At 41.5% G+C, this 16772-nt stretch overlaps 1 protein-coding gene across 1 annotated transcript; it reads right to left on the bottom strand.

Moving 5' to 3' along the window:
• Nucleotides 1–3331: 3331 nt before the first annotated feature.
• lhx4 (LIM homeobox 4) lies at nt 3332–15792 on the bottom strand. Its single transcript, XM_033620925.2, has 6 exons — nt 15487–15792; nt 11587–11758; nt 9295–9497; nt 8640–8794; nt 7567–7738; nt 3332–6704 (listed from the first exon to the last, which is right to left on the bottom strand). The coding sequence occupies exons 1-6, from the start codon at nt 15563–15565 to the stop codon at nt 6316–6318; spliced, it is 1170 nt and encodes a 389-aa protein (XP_033476816.1). The 5' UTR covers nt 15566–15792; the 3' UTR covers nt 3332–6315.
• Nucleotides 15793–16772: the final 980 nt, after the last annotated feature.

Raw genomic sequence — 16772 nt, 5'->3', positions numbered from 1 at the left:
CCACGCTGCAGCACCCCCACCCTGAGCAGCGTTGCTGCGAACCCAACAGTAAGCAGAAATCCCTCTGCTGCTGAAACACTTCCCACTAATATCAGAGGCTCATTCACTGGTGTCCAGGAGTGTGTGTGTGTGTGTGTGTGTGTGTGTGTGTGTGTGTGTGTGTGTGTGTGTGTGTATGGTTTATGGTGATGAACAAGCGTTTCTGGTATCCACCAACAGCGAGGGCCGGAGCCTTCAGACAAACAGTAAAGAGTCTCATTACACTCTCTCACAGCTTCTGTGTCACTTAAACACATGAAAACCACTAGAGAACTACACTAAAGACCATGGCCTTCAATACAGCAGACATATTATCATCACTGCTGTATTTATCATGGTTTCCTCGGGGTCGTGAACCTTCCTCCTTTGGTTACCTGTCATCTATCCGATATGTGCAGCAGGATAATCATTGAGTGGAAAAGGCCCAGTTTCACATTAAAACAGCATTGAGCTCACAACCTTGAGGGTGTCATTGAGAGGCCTCTGTTTGACTCCAGCCCCTCTTTAAGACTCACTCCGTCATCCTGCGGATCATTGTTCACTGCGGGCCAATGGAGTCGTTTGGGGAGAAAAATGCCCTGTCTCGGTGCTGCGAGATTGACTTTCGGGCCAAAACAAATCCTATCTATTTTGCATGTTAATTTATTCCCTTTTGCTTCAGACGGAAAAAAAACTGTTTCCTTCAGGAAGTTTGTAATAAAAGCCTTGCGATCGATGATAATGGCATTTGTGCTTGTGTTTGTCATCTTCGCAAAAGCAACAGTGGTGGAGTTTCCACAGATTTATTTGTATACTAGTGCTGTAAGTGGCGTGTAAATTATCCTAACTGTCTGTGTGGCTTTTTATCTTTGTAAGGCCGTACTATTAGAGCCTATCCATTAATGCCCATAGCCCAGCCAATCAATGCTTAAATAAAAATCAGCTCAATTTGTGGCGTTTTATGCAAACGTGCAAACTCCCACCAGGCTGACTCTTTGCTTTTTGTTTTTATAATGTAACAGGAATAGCTAAAACACAAAGGAATCGATAACACTTAAGTTTGGGTTAGGTTGGCCTGCTCTCAGACAAGTGCTGCACATTGCTGCATACAAATGAGCTTCATACAGATGTACACTGTGGTGTAATTTCATTATAATTCTATACATAGTTAGCCAACACCGTAGTTACAGGGAATAAATCCGCTGTAACCTGAGAGGTTTTAGCAATGCAGCAACTAAGAACAATAGCAAACAGCGAGCAGTCACACGCACACATACGATCAGGGCCAAAGCTACAAACAGAAACACTTAAGTCATGTCATCCATATTGTTTTGGGGAATTTAGGGGCTTCAATGACATGACTAAATTATTAGTTGGATATTTTATTTAAAAGCCAACAGTAGAAAGATGGCAGGAAATGAGGGGAGAGAAGGCGGAGAATGATATATTACAAAGGCCCTCAGCTGGATGCAAACCAGTAACATTGCGGTTCATAGTTTTAACTCCTATTCCACCAGTTGGCCAATTGTGTTTTTTAAATGATTTTATATTTGATGGATTGCTGTGAAATCTGGCACAGATGTTCATGTTCCCCTCAGGATGAACTGGAATAACTTTTGTGATCTCTCAACTTTTCATCTAGTGTCATCGTCAGGTTAGAATTTAGATTTGTCCAAAACTTTGGCTTTAAAATCTGCAACAGTTGATGGTGAATATGGTAAACTATGTCTACTAACATTTTCATGCTGCCATTGTTATTGTGAGCATGTCTCCATTTAACCCAAAGCACCATTGTGCCTGGAGGTACAGCCTCACAGAGCTCTTAGTCGCACCTGTAGACTCTCAGTTGTGTTTAGACTCAATATTCTCTCAGTTTGACTTTTTTCCCAAATTAAAATGAAATATGAAAGAGCCCCTCCCGTGAAAATTAACATATGACATTAGTGAAATAAGCCGTCAACACCATGACTGAGCATTTACGCCTTGCAACTGCAGTACCAATAACAGTCTCAAAAACACGGAATTAGATAGTCGGGTTTTATGTCACAAACCTCAGGAACTAATCCCTTCAACTTGTTATACCTGACGACCAGGAACAAAGTTTATCCAACATACATCCATCCATCTTTCCACTGCTCTCCCAAAAGCTGGTCCTCACCGTCGACTTTATTCGTTTTTGCTTGTGGCCATGTCTGCTACCAGGCAAGAAATGTTTGCTTTTAGGTAGGATTCGGATTCAAGACGCTAGTTAGCCAATTAGCACATTAACAACATAGCCTGCAGTTGGAAGAATAAAGGATGTTTACTGTGCACCAGGGAACAGTAACACAAACAGTTACAAACCATTTCTGAGTCATACCTTATATAACAATTTTGTTTTGATCTCGCCGCCCTCTTGACTTTAGTGGTTGCTTGCTTTCTTCTCTTCTGTTTCTCTTCTGTGCGCTGAGCTGAACAACCAATCAGAGTGATTTCATTCACAGAGGGACTCCACCATCTCCGACGCCGATTCAACATGCTGAATCGGCCGAAAAAAAGCCAACAAGGGCCGACTAGTGCCAATGGTGTTAGACAGAACACAAAAACTAGGGTGACAGATGCCGTCAGTCTGACATCAACTAACTGCCAACTGTCGGCTTGGTGTATCATGGCCCTCAGGAAAATGGGGCTTGTGACCTCAGTGGTTAAAAATCCTGGCTACAGCCCTGCATCTGAGTCTTTCTAGCAGTTTGACATATTGACATACAAGCTAACTGCCAGCATATGGGCCATATTCCCTCTTTGCCTGACCACAAAGCGTATTTTCCCATATTTCACAAAGCACTCTACAATTAGTTAACAGCACAGGGATTAAGGATAGATTTGACAGTGCAGCGCTGCAATCTGCTGCTGCGTCTCTTTAGCACTGAGAGGATCAGTGAAGCCAGCGAGGCATCTGTTTCCCCACTTGTTTTATTTTTTCTCAGTCTCCCTCTCTCTTCATGTATCTTTCTTGTCACCCCCCCACCCCGAGAGCGAGAGAGGAAAGCAGCATCAATCACTGTTAACTGACTGACCACTGTCTGCTGGTGGTACTAAATGGATCTCCACAATTGAATAGAGGCCTAAGTGTGTGGTAAATGCTCTCAATGGGTAAATGAATTTGCGGGTTAACTCGCCCTAAGAGCGTTTAGATAAGGCAAAAATAATAAAAACACCTACAGCACATATTTTTCTTTTGATATATCGAAAACAAAGTTTAGCTGAAAATCTTAACTCTCACATTCATCACCGCAGGCCAGCCCGGTCGGTTAAAGAGAAACGCACTCGCAGATAACCCAAAGACAATTCAGCTTTATTTTCCTCATATAGATTTGACTGTACACGGTTCATACCATTACACAGAAGGCATAAATGAATAAATTCAGTGCTCTCTTTTACATCTTTTTCAAAGACACATGGCAATAATAATAAATAGCGATCATGAAACAAGACGATCAACACGTTTTCAAACTGTACAAAATTTACAACAATTAAGATGCAAACTTCTGAGGCAACACAGATGTAACAAAACTGTAGTGGTATAATGTGTTTGTGGATGATTGACTGAACACTTCAGATTACAGCCCGCAAATCTCACAGTTTATAGATATGAAGTAGGCTACCAGTGAAACACTGGGTATCTACTGGTATGTAGAAGGGGAGAATACTGGGAATAATTTGTAGTTAGGGCGGAGTATAGAAAGGACTTAGCTTGGTCATGAAAAACTGTTGTTTGGTTCCCAAGAAACAGCAATAACTTTTAAAATAAATTATTATGCCGCAACATAATGTCACTGAACTATCAACACTGTTACCTTCTTTTTTTCCAAACCCCTTTAATCCCCAAACCTATTGTCATCTTGCCCTGTACCGTTGTTTTAATCCCAGTATAGCTATACAATAAGTATTTCATTGATATCATGTATTTCCTAGATCATTACGCTGCAGTCTGCAGGCTGTAGTCCAAAGTGCTACCCCGATTTTCTTAATGGTGTTACTTCCTGTTTGTTGGTTTTTCTGGCTCTTAAATAGAGTGCTGCAGGGATGATGTTTTGTTTTTTTAGTAGGCCGACATGAAAGTTAGTGTCACCCTAATTCCGTCATCAAAATGCCTATGGTATTTTTCCAATGAATTCAGGATCATTGCAGAAAATAACCTCTATGGCAAACAAAAGTTTAAGATTTACACGTCTTGTTCAGCAAGATAATCTTAACAAATCAACACCACTTCTATGAGTTTTGAAGCATAAATGCGATCGCCAGAAGTCAAAAGCTATTGTAGACGCATGACTTAAGGTCACCACCACAACGAGGCTTTAAAACCACATTTCGCATGATGACGTTTTCTAGTCTCATTCAGCCACCTCTTTTTAGGACACCTAAAGGCTTCAAAATTCAAGAGTGGGATATTTACTGATGCATTTTATGTCGTTGAACAAAACGTGAAAGTCTCTTAAGCTTGTTGTAACCACAGACCTTATTTTAGGCAACTAACCAAAAACCCATTTGAAAAACCACTGGCTTCGAGACAGAAGAGAAGAAAGCAGGAGTGCAAAAATGCTAAGTCATTTCCAGGTTTTAGGCTTCATTCCTGCGCCACTCTATAGGATGCTCTGGTTAAAAAAAGGACTTGGCAATTCTTCATGAAAAGGTGACCACATATATAAGATTTCTTTTCTTCAGAAATAAGAATGAGGATGTTTTTAATAGAATAGCTACTGGTTCTGACATGCTCAACAGGTCAAAGCAAACTATTTTTTGCCATTACAGCTGAAAGAAAGTTTGTATTTCATGAGACTTTTTTGTGAATCAGTCTCCTGTGTCAGTTGTCGTGTGTGTGTGTGTGTGGGGGGGGGGGGGGGGGGGGGCTTTAAGCTGATGTGGCCTGAACTGTAAGAAACATATCAGCCCAGCAGTCATGCCAGCACTGAAGCGACAGTAGGGTGATAGTGGGGGGCTCTGTGGTAATCCCTCTGACATGGAGGCCAGGCAGAGGGAGAACAGATTGACAACACATCTGGGGTCAGTAAGTAGGTTGATAGCAGGCAAAGCTAGAGCTCTGCTGGACTGAGTAGATTACCAAGAGAAGCCTGGAGCAGACTGAGGAAACAGGGGGAGCCAACACAAAGGGACTTTTTACTCCTGCTAATACTTGTTGGTGTTTTGAATGTCAAATTAATGTTGCATAACCATCTAATTTATAACATCTGCAAAGGAATCTGCATATCTTATTAATGGACATCCGCTCGTCTTACATCTGTGCATTCAAAAAAATAAATTAATAATAATTTAGACGTGTGATATATTAACTTGAGTCAAATTTCTCCAGAACCCTAAACTTCTTGACTGTCCTCCAACACTTGAGCTTTGATGCCTGGCGAGTCTGGAAACAGATCATTTAATACTGACGGACGTCCGCTCTCAGGCAGCTTTTACACAGACAAGAACAAGTCAAGCACCTATAAATATAGAAGAGAGACCTGCTGTGTAGCAAACAGAGTTCGCCCTCATTCAAACAGAGGAGACATCGGTTTCTACGGACAGACGGACAGACAGACCAACGGCCATCTACTTCCTAATAACTTGTAAGCTTCAGCAATACATTTAAAAAACATCAGCATGGTTCAAAATTCACACTTGTGCCACTGTTCTTGTAAATTTCTCTCCCAATGAAACACTGTGTTTTTGCCTTGTGCATATGTCTCTCCTCTTTTTCTCTCTCGTCCTCTCTCTGCATTCCTGTCCATGTGTGTAGAAAAAGAAGAGGAGAGTAAAGTGCATCGCCAATGTAAAAGGCTTTGATATGGCCAGACAGCAGTCCTACTCATCATGAATCAGAAGCATGCAGGTGCCTCCTGGGTCTCATAGGGACTTTGACCTAGATTGTAGCCCTATTGTTGTAGCTGTTAGACAGGGATGGTTTATTTTGGGGGCGACAGTATCACCTCCCCTGTGAGCATTAATCCACCGAGTCTCATTCTCAGAGTGAAAGAACAAAATAAAGTCAGGTGATACCAAAAATTGTATGATACAGTGTTGATTTTGAACATTCAGCGGTGTGGAGGTGTTCTTCACTGCTTTTGTCCGAACTACACATCTGGACCCGGTTGTTTTCTCACCGTCACGACTGCTGAGGGAGTCACACATTTCTTCTCTTCCTTCTCCTCTTCACCCAAAGTCACAAAACGTACCAGTCTTGGAGGGTGAAAGAAAGAAATGTAAAAAGCCTTGTGAGTCTGTTTTATCCCCACAGCGATCTTCTGTCGTGTTCTAGATTCAAAATTGGGAATGGTCCATCTCGTCCAGCCATGACGCAGGGCTGGTGGGGAAGTCGGGGTATCCCGTACTGCTGCCTGTGGAGAGGTCTGAGGTGGGGCCCCCTGCCATGGCCCTCAGAGCCTGTCCCACGCCGCCCGGCCCGCCCTGCGCCACCAGACTGTCCATGCTGAAGCCCAGATTGTTGAGGAGAGGGGTGTGGCCGGGCAGAGAGGCGATGGAGGAGGGCGACTGAGGGAGACCGTAGGGGCTTCCTGCTCGGATGTCGTGGTAGGGTTGTCCTGCTGCGTCGACAGAGAAGCCGCCGTTCAGAACTGCACTGTTGGTCACATCACCGACACTCCCGTAAAGCCCGTTGGTGTGGCCGAGATCTGACAGGACCTGGTCGTCTGTAGAGGAGATACCATCACTTAGCATGAGGGGCGTAAAAACTTTAACACTTCAACAGAGCTGTTGACTGCAAGAGCATTATATAGTTGTTATATTTCAATACAGTTAAGTGCTTTTATGAGTGAGATTTATTGTGGAAACATTATGTGAATTTCACAGGTACAGTAAGTGGACTGCTGAGCCACTGCTAAGTATCTGACAAGCGTTTGAGTTTTGTTGGTGAGAAAGGATGTGCTTCACTTTCTTCTCGAACAAAGGAGGTCTGTATGTGTGCAATTACTGCAGCACAAAATATTTGTTTCCATATCAATCCCTCCCCCGAGCCGCTTCAATAACAACAATGCCCCAGAGCGCTTTCTCTCTAATTGACTAAAAGCTTCACATGCTTTATAGAGTTTCTGTCACCATGTTTTCATTTCTCATAAAAATGGCCTTCTTTTTAAAAGTGGCTTGAAGACTTTTATGACTACCCAAAACGGGTTTTGCGGACATTAAATAACACAGGGATGTCTAAAATGTCGTTTGCATCCCACTAAGAAGCCTCTCTCTTTTGCAATAAGCTCCATCATGGCGACAAACGGAAACAGGAGGATGCGTCAGCGACTGCGGGGACGTGTGAGGGGAATGCGAAATGAGAATGCCATTTTGGATTTTCCTGACACCGTGCACCAAACAATGCAAGAAAACAAATGAACTGCCACAAAGACACATTCATGTGCTGCTGCACCGTATCATTTAGCAGCTTGTAGGCTCCCTTGATCCCATTAACACAACAGCATGACTGACAACTCCCTTTCAGGAATCTCTCTCTTTAGTAATTACAGATATGGACTCAGTTAAAGTTTTCCACACAACACGTACCTCTGAAGCTGAGTTCACTGTCACTGAGTCCTGCGTCGTCGGCCGAGCTTTCCTTCTCTACTTTAGTTCCTCCTCTGCTGCGTTTAACACTTTTGTAAAACTGAGTCCAGCGATGTCGACCTGCATCTTTCTTCAGGCGCTTTTCCTTTGCTCGTCGGTTCTGGAACCACACCTGACACAGATAATAACAATTATCGTTATCCAAAATCCAGTCCAATCCCAATTTAGTTATAAAACACTTTTAAAAACAACAAGAGTTGTACAGTGCTGTACCATCAATAAATAGCAAAAAACATATACACATCACAATAGAAAAACAAAGGCCAGTTTAAAAGTCAAAAGGACAATAATATAGAAAGGCAACACTTAAAATGTTTGGGTGCTGCAACTTAAAAGGCGCAAACTCCCCATGTGCTTCGACCTTGACCTTGGATCATTAAGTGAAAATAAAAACTGATAAAATCATCATGAATTTTTTTTTTTTGTCATTAAATTGGAATTATTCAACATTTTTCTGATCTTCAAATCTTAAAACCATTTAGTTTGACACAAAATAGTTGTGAACACATTGGAATACATGGTGGAATACATAACCACCTCTAAAATAATTTCCTGATTCTCATCTAAATAAACTTCAAAAAACACTGTTCAAAATAGTGGTGCAAAAATATTCACAACAGAATATTAAATAAACAGAAAAAGAAAATATCGTTGAAAGAAATGTTAAAGCTGACCATAGAGTAAAATAAAAAATATTAAGTTTGAGATATCATTAAGATGTGTTTTATCGTGTCTTTGTTCATCTTTTAAATAAAATGAAGTCTTTTTAGCTTCAAAGTCTGATAATAAAGGCCTGTATGCTGGTTTTACATGATCTGTTTTTATAATGAACATTAAGTAGCTACCTAAGGAGCTCAGCTTGTAGTCAGGTCGTATGGGGCAAACACATTTGTGATAATTATTAAAAATAATCAGAGTGACATGATGTTGTCTTTTTGCTACTGCTTTTTGTCGACGTTGCAGATAACAGAGAGCCTTTTGCAGGAATATGGACAATAGACAAAATCCTCTACCTGCACTACTCTCATGTCCAGCCCCGTCTCCGAGGACAGCTGCTCTCTGACATGGCGTGCCGGCTTCGGCGAGTTTTTGTAGGCACTTTTGAGGGTCTCTAGCTGCTTGGCCGTGATGGTGGTCCTCGGTCGCTTGGTCCCCGCCTCTGAATCATCTGAAAACATCATTACAAGTGTGAGTGACTTCTTCTTACATTCATCACGTTGCCTTAACAGCCGGTGCCCCTCGGCCTTTGCGTGGAGTGTATGCGCGTTAAATGAAGTGAATGGTCATGTATGGAAGTGTATTATTGTCCTTGTGCATCTGTCCCACTCCCACAGCAGAGGACATAAATCTACACAGCCCGAGTGCCAGAGGAATGTAGTTATTGGGGCCCCACCATATAAGAGCATAGTTTCACTTTACATAATCAATCAGAGATGCATGGAAATCTCAGAGGAGAGGGAGGGAAAGAGACAGCATACACACCCAGACGACAAACAACATAGATCCACAGTCACTGCATTACACAATGTACATAGCTTCATCTGTCACATCCTCTGCTGTGATTCTGATTTAAAAAAAATCTTTTTAAGTAAAGTTTCAGCCTGTATTTTTCCTTTCAGTTGACTGGATTTTAGCTGATGTTAATATTTTGGATGCATCCCAACCTACCGTTTTGTTTTGCAGTCTCATAATCCACCTTGCACACCAGCCTCCCATCCTCCATGAGGTAAAACTCGTCCCCGGTGGCCAGTTGCCGGCTGCACATGATGCAGGCGAAGCAGTGCAGGTGATACACAAAGTCCTGTGCCTTCCGCACAACCTGCGTCGGAGGGATCCCCTGTTGGCATGATGCACATTTTGTTCCAAAACGCCTGCAGGAAAACATGAAGAAGAGAGCTGCCATTAGAACATTAAATGCAAAACACCAGCAGGGTAGACTGACATCCCTCTCCTATTTATGCCCACTTTACAGGCTGGTGGAGATAGCGAGACCAACCTAGATTAAAATTTCACATGCCAGACAGATATTTCTTCAACTGCAGCCAAGAATGATGGCACAGTGTCTGTATTAATAGAAGCTCCAGCTGTTGTGGAGAGAAAAATCAGCACTGGAATGCATTTCTGTTAACGATAGACCTGTCCGCAGGTTGATGGATGGAGACGATCAATGCACTGTGTGGCGTGTGCACGCCTGTGTGAGTGTGTGTGTGCATGTTTGCATGTTTATGTGTTTGCAGATGAAGTCCTGAAAGCTAAGGAGGAGGAGGAGGTGAAGGAAGAGGAAGAAGAGGAAAAAGAGGAAGAGGAGGAGGAGGGGTGCTCACAGTAAACACACCCTGAGGAGAACCAATAAAACACTGACTCAGGAGAGGCTTTAAATCACACAACCAACCCACAGAAATAAAAAAGAGCAAGGTGAAGCCTCCAAATCACTACCGGGAAGCATACACCACTGAATCTGTGCGTTTACACATGTGTGTATCTCTGTGTTTATGTATGTGCATGTTCTCCAGTCACACGTGTCCCTTGCCACAGTTTGAACATGCAAACGTCTCCCTGCCGTCCCCCGGGGTCGGCTAATACAGTTAGCTCTCAGTTAAGACTCCAGAGCTCTTTAGGTTTCATTCAAGCTTTGAGCATTAAAACCTTTCAAACATGATTTAGTAAAAAGCTTGGATCTGCTGATCCTGTTTTTGATAAAAGTCAAACTCAATTTTCTTCTGTAATGCCTCAGAAATCCTATCGTTAGAAAGAAAGAAAGAAAGAAAGAAGAGAGTGAAAAAGGAGAAAAGGAGTTTTTGAGTTCTCGTATTGATATTTTTGTTTCTCTCATTATGTCAGCAGTATGAAACGGTCAGTAAAAATGGAAATTATGAATACATATGAATATTATCTGCATCAACATATTTGTCAGTTCTGAAATAAATCAGCAAATAGTCCACTGAGTTGCCTTGAGCTTACTAATGGTATCATTTTATATCAGAAAATGATAGCTGTTTAATACAAAATCATTTTAACGATTAGAAAAAAATAAAATTAAAAAGTAATTAAATCCAGACCATAACAATTGTATTTTAATAAAAAGGGAAAAATAAATACTATTTGAAAAATTATGATTAATGCCATACCATATCAAAATATTGAGAAAAAAATGCTGGATATTATGGTTTATAATTTTATAATAAATAATAAAATGCACTTAGAGATAAAACCTTACTGTAAAAACAATTTAAAAAATACATCTTCTTTCATTATAATAAAGCATGCTTTTCTAAAAAAAAAAATTTTAAAAGGTAACTGTTTAAATTCCTAAAAAAAAAAAAAAAAGATGTAAGCTAAAGGGGTAATGCTAACATGCTAATAGCACGCAAGTAGGCTAACGATTTAAGCTAATGTTGCTAGTTTGATTTTATACCAGATAAAATATAAACCAGTAGGTTATTTTGTAGATATCGAATATAGACAAATTAATTAAAGACTTATCTCCCTCAGTTACACAGTATACAGTCACATTAATTACTGGAAAAAATGACCAAAATGTAACTTTCCGTCGGTGCAACTAAGCTAATGTTAGCTTGTTTGAATTTCATCCTGTTGATGTTAGTCGTATTTCCGTCACAGTTCAGGTCAAGAAACCAGCTAATTATTTAGCTTAATTATGAAGTCATATGAAAGTAAATATCAAATATAGACAAATTAATTAAAGACTTATTCCCTCAGAATCAGTTTTACGGTATACAGTCACATTTATTAGTGGTAAAAATAACCAAAATGTAACTTTCCGTTGATGCAACTAAGCTAACGTTAGCTTGTTTGAATTTCATCTTGTTGACGTTAGTCGTATTTCCGGTCACAGTTCAGGCCAAGAAACCAGCTAATTATTTCAGAGAGCTGAACGTTAGCTTAATTATGAAGACATATAAACGTGAGTAACAAAGTCAAATAATAAAAGACACTGACTTGAAAAAATCCTCTTTGCAGTAGACGCTTCCTGCCCGGGAGAAACATTTGTCCGCCAGCGGAGTCTGACAGTCGGCGCACTTGAGGCACTTGGAGTGCCAGTGTCTGTCCAGCACCTTCAGGATGAACTTGTCCAGGATGTGCTGACTACAGCCGGCACACTGAGGGATCTCTGCGGGGGAAACAACAAAACACACACATAGACAGTGAATATAGACAGTTAATAAAGACAAAGGTGAGCAACCCATGATATCCACAGAAATAAATGCTTTAATGCACGCGTTATTAAACAGTAAAATAACAACAGTTTCATTAACGCTTACATGAATTTAAATCTGAATTTGCGCATTAAAACAAGTGAGTTTTCCCTCCATCATGTCCCAACCTGCAGCTCAGTCCTCACAATATGTCAAGTGATACATTTATATTATTAGTTGTATTAAATTATATGATATTCAAAGATACAAGATGCAATTTCAAAAGCTTTTATCAGTCTAATATTTTAATTTAGATGATGTAATTTTAATTTTAATTAATAAAAGGACCAAGAATTTAAAATAAATGCATCACAAGGTTATCATATAACCTTGTGATGCATTTTTTTTAAAAAATCTTGGTCCTATTTGTTTTTTGAATGTTATTTTTATTATATTTTTGACCCACTTTTGTCTCGCTGCTTTCTTATTTTTAATCCTTATAAATCGTGTTATTAATTAGGTGTTTTTTGTCTTTAATAACAAAGGATGTTATATTTGAAAAAATAAATAAAATTGTCTGCTAACCTTTGTATTTAAAGCGCTTTGTAAAAAGTGTCCGTCACTGTCCAAGGTGCTGAACTCGGAGCTGTTTCCCAGCAGTGCAGAGATATTTATTTTTAATGACATTTTCTTAATTTATTTTTTATCATTATTGATTTTGTTACACAATTCTGTACCTCTGAAGCCTGGTTATTTTTCTAGATGGTTTTATAGGAGCTATATGTTGGGGTCAAGGCGAGATTCACAAAAAGACGAGACGAGAAAAACACATCTGGGATGCAGCAGCAGACCACATGTGCACATCTACAGAAACAGGGACCATACAATATCTAACCTTCCTTCACATAATTCTGCAGCGGCATTAATTATCTACTACAGTAAATTACAAAAAAAGAAATTTAATTCATGAACCAGTCGAATATGTATTTAACAAAATACACATTTCCTCTCAAAGCTGAACCCTCACAACCAGATACCTTAATTTAGTCTATTAATATACTGCTACCATTTTAAAGAAATTTAAGTGTCTTTAAACATAATTAAAGGCATCCTTTAACAGATAATTATTTAACAGAGATTTATATCATGAAAAAGGCCTCCTCCCATCATCTAAAAAACAACCTTTAATCATCTTTAATTATTCTGTAAATGGCAGTGCATTTATATTTACTAAATTGTCTCTCGCGGCTTCACTTAGTCAAACATCCACATGATATCCGATAATGAAAAATCAATATGGAGGAGAAATGGACAGAGCAAACGTCAGAAAACACCCAGCAGCTATAAACAGCTGCGGCGGCGAGGCTGTTTACTGTCGAGACAAAACATCATCTAACAATAACCGCCTTAATCTCATCACAGCACACAGTCTGCAAAGAAACACACAAAGCTCCCGGTTAATGCAACATGGAGGTCTGAGCAGCCTGCACAGGATGTGGACACGCGTTTTATATATTTAAAATGTGTGTTTTTGCATTTTTTGTGCATTTTTGCAGCTTTAATTTGAGGCATTTGTGGCTAAAATTAAATATGTTTAAATCAGTGGAAAAAGCATATTAATATTTTTGATTAGGTGTCGTTTTTCTGAGGGAGGAGGGAGGGATGCATGTTGCAGAAAATATCCGGCCCAAGCGATGCACACAGTAAATAGAGCAACATTCCTGCACAGACACAGACACAGGACCATCGGCTGCACTGGCCTTTTCCCACCTTGATAGTGAGTCAATTCGCACATGGATAATAGAAATATATATTTGGAAAGAAGTGCACTGATCTTGTTTTTTATGTGAGGAGAAATTAGAGTCGTTTTAAATATCTGGAGATAAGTGGTGGGGTGGATGAAGCTGAGCGGGACCGAGAGAAGTGGTGCTGAAAGGACAGCAGCACGATCTTGGCAGAGGGTCCACTGTCCAGCTCCTGTGTGTGTGTGTGTATGAGAGAGAGAGAGAGAGAGAGAGAGAGAGAGAGAGTAAACCTCGTGTGTCCAGGAGGTCTTCATATCTCAGTATCAGTTGCCACCACTCCACTCCTTCAATTCACTCCTACCATCCAGTCTCATCGCCTCCATCATCCCACACACAAGAAGTGAAACGCATTTTCAGAGAACTCCAAACTGCTTTAACAGGGTTTTTTTCCCTCTCCCCTCCTCTTATAAGAATAAGTGCACTCTGGCAGCCTCTCATACTTTCAATTGTCGAATGATTTGTGGTAATTAAACGTGAGGTAAACACTTTATATCCCAGACTAATAGCCTGCAGGTTAAAGTTTGGGTGTAATTGCCCTGAGTCAGCAGAGCACTCTGTCCACGGTGTAGAATAAATGTTTAGATAAATTCTCTGTTGCTTTTATTCCTGGAATAATCCAGGTTTAAATCCAGGATGAATGCTGGTACCGCAGGGGGCTGAGTGGCAGGATCCTTATCCAATCTTTTAATCTGCCTCGATTTATAAAATTAAAGAGCATAAGCCGAGCACATATAGTCTCCTTTTCATTTAAATACTTTGCTGAACAGGCTGCGAGGAACTCCAAATGGCACCACCTGTATTTTTGTTACACTAAACAGCAATGTGCCACAAATTAAACAATTATTCTGTATTTTTGGGGTAATTTAGAGGCCATTAACTTAAATATTCAGAGCTACAACACATTTTATTATGAGTGTTTTGAAACCAGGGAGCACTCTATTAATTATCTCCCTGTGTTATCAAATTTTGTTTTTGTTTTTAGCCTATTAGAGTAGGTCCATCTGTACATTTGAGCACCTCGCCTCTGAATAATTAGGTCAGAGCAGAGATGTATCCCATTGCACTGCTATCTTGATTGCACGATCAGATTATGAAGGGCCTGGGACAGATTAACACGCCGGGACGAACAGATGTAAGGTAATTCTCGCCTTTGATGCTTAAAGGTAGAAACTACAATGGGATGCTGCAGAATAACTGTGATGAATATCTGTTAAATAGTGGCCGAATTATTTATATCATTCTTAATTGCAAAAAATAAAAACAGAAATATAGGCCTTGTATCAGAGGCGAAATCGACTAAATAAAACGCATGAGGCGTTGATTTGACCCAGTAATGCGTGTCAATCAAAGTCAGTGTGTGTTTGTCTGATGGGTGATGACAACTGCGTCTGATCTCTTGACCATGCAGGCTCGTTTACAAATTAACAGCTGCCTCTGAAGGCTCACTGTGAGCCCAGCAACCTGACAGGGGATGCAGCAAAGTTTGAGGCCAAATTGGAATATTAAAAGCTGTTTTTTTTAAATAAGAGAATTATTATTTCATCCTAAGTGCCATCCTTTGCACTGTGAGTGTTGCAGCCTATTGCAGAGCCCGGCGAGGCTGCAAAGATTCATGGACATGCGGGATGGTCTTTGCTTGGCTCTGAGGCCAATAATTAGTATTATTTAAGACGTCTATGCTCGTTGAAATATAAGCAGCATGACACATCATTGGCCTGTACGTGACAGTCTAAGACAGAGAGGTTCAGCCTCCTCTCTTCATCCTCATCCTCGGCCGAGTTACTGAAACTGAACCCCCCTCTCCCTTACAGCCAAACCCTGCAGGACAGGTTGCACCCGCCAGTCGCTTTCCACACTGATAATCGACACCAAAAAAAGGAGGGTAAAAAATGTCTTACGTTGCAGTGGCACTCCGAGAATCTCCGGTAAACTCTTTACAGGACTCTCTGTCGGTAGGACCGCCGCACTTTGCATCATCGTGATCCAAACCGGGAGACAAACGCACGCACATACACCCGCAACACGGTGGGCGCACTCCCCCGTCCTGTCTTCTGGAGAGAAACAAAAGTATGATGCTGCTGATGATGAGGCCTCTCTCCTTCCTCTCTGCAGGCTGTCTGTCCTCGCTGTCCCCCGTCAAGCCTCTATCCCTGTTATGCCTCTATTCCCGGGATGTTGTCCGTGCCGTGCCGTGCCGAGCTGTTTTGGAGTGAATCAGACAGGCTGCTCGGTCCATTCAGCGCTGCAGGGGCGGCGGGGCCTGACGTCACCGCGGCAGAGGCTCATCGGGGGCCAATGGGAGAGCAGGAAGAGGAGGCCCCCGGGGGCGGAAAGCATCCTCCATAGGTGTACAAGCAGAGGAGGAAAAAGCGAGAGGAGGAGAGGCGTCTAACATGGTATATGAAAATGTCTCCAGAGAGGCGGGACCTTGTTCCTGTGGAGACCATAAATAGCTCACTGCAGTGGCTCCTGGAGGGGCCCCGGGCCAGCAGGGCTCCTTCTGGTAAGAAGGCGGAGGAGGAGGAGGAGGAGGGGGGGTGACATCCATGCAGCCAGGAAAACGAGGAACAGCTCACTTTTGTTTTGGGAATTAACAATAAGAGCATTCATAAAGAAAGGGGAGCTGTCCTTGAAGGTTTCACTGCTGCGCATATCTTCCCCATGCACAAGATGCTTTAGACAAGATGCAAGTTTTTGTCATTGCACGTGGTTGCAAATATGAAAGGTGCATATCTCCCACAAAATAGAAGGATATTCGTGCACACGTTTTCCCCTCTTGTCTCAGTTCAAATATCATTTCACAGTGAAAAGGTGTCACTCGGAGCAAAAGTGAAACCACACACAGAAGTGTTATTATTGGACACATGTCTGAGTCAAATCCACAGCGCCTTCACCTGCCTGAGCCGTGTACACTCTCCCGGCAGCGTGGCAGCAGCGCCCATCCAGCTGGATGTCTCTCAGCTCTCAGTGACAGGTAGGATTAGGAGTCTGGGCGCAGTCCTCCTGACACTGTTCATTTCAAACCCCATCGTCTGAGACTGCTCTCCCGGATAAGATATTCCCCCCGGAGGGCCGCTAGTTCAAGCTAGATGAACTCAATCTTCGCTTCCAATTTACTTCAAGCGTGGAAAGAAAAGCACACAGTGGTGCTTTCCCCCGCCGGTCCGCCTCCAAACGCGGCGCA

Source organism: Epinephelus lanceolatus, chromosome 6 (assembly GCF_041903045.1).
Source record: "Epinephelus lanceolatus isolate andai-2023 chromosome 6, ASM4190304v1, whole genome shotgun sequence".
Taxonomy (NCBI): Eukaryota; Metazoa; Chordata; class Actinopteri; order Perciformes; family Serranidae; genus Epinephelus; species Epinephelus lanceolatus.
Note: the sequence above shows the minus strand (reverse complement) of the source record. Positions and strands in the feature narration are given on the sequence as shown.

What these genes read in the sequence shown, in the direction of transcription:
- lhx4 (XM_033620925.2), bottom strand. Translation starts at nt 15,565, where the DNA reads ATGATGCAAAGTGCGGCGGTCCTACCGACAGAGAGTCCTGTAAAGAGT. An exon ending in TCTCGGAGTGCCACTGCAAC is followed by an intron (nt 11,759 to 15,486) that starts GTAAGACATTTT and finishes TTTCCCCCGCAG; the next exon opens with AGATCCCTCAGTGTGCCGGC. An exon ending in TGGACATGAGAGTAGTGCAG is followed by an intron (nt 7,739 to 8,639) that starts GTAGAGGATTTT and finishes TATCTGTGTCAG; the next exon opens with GTGTGGTTCCAGAACCGACG.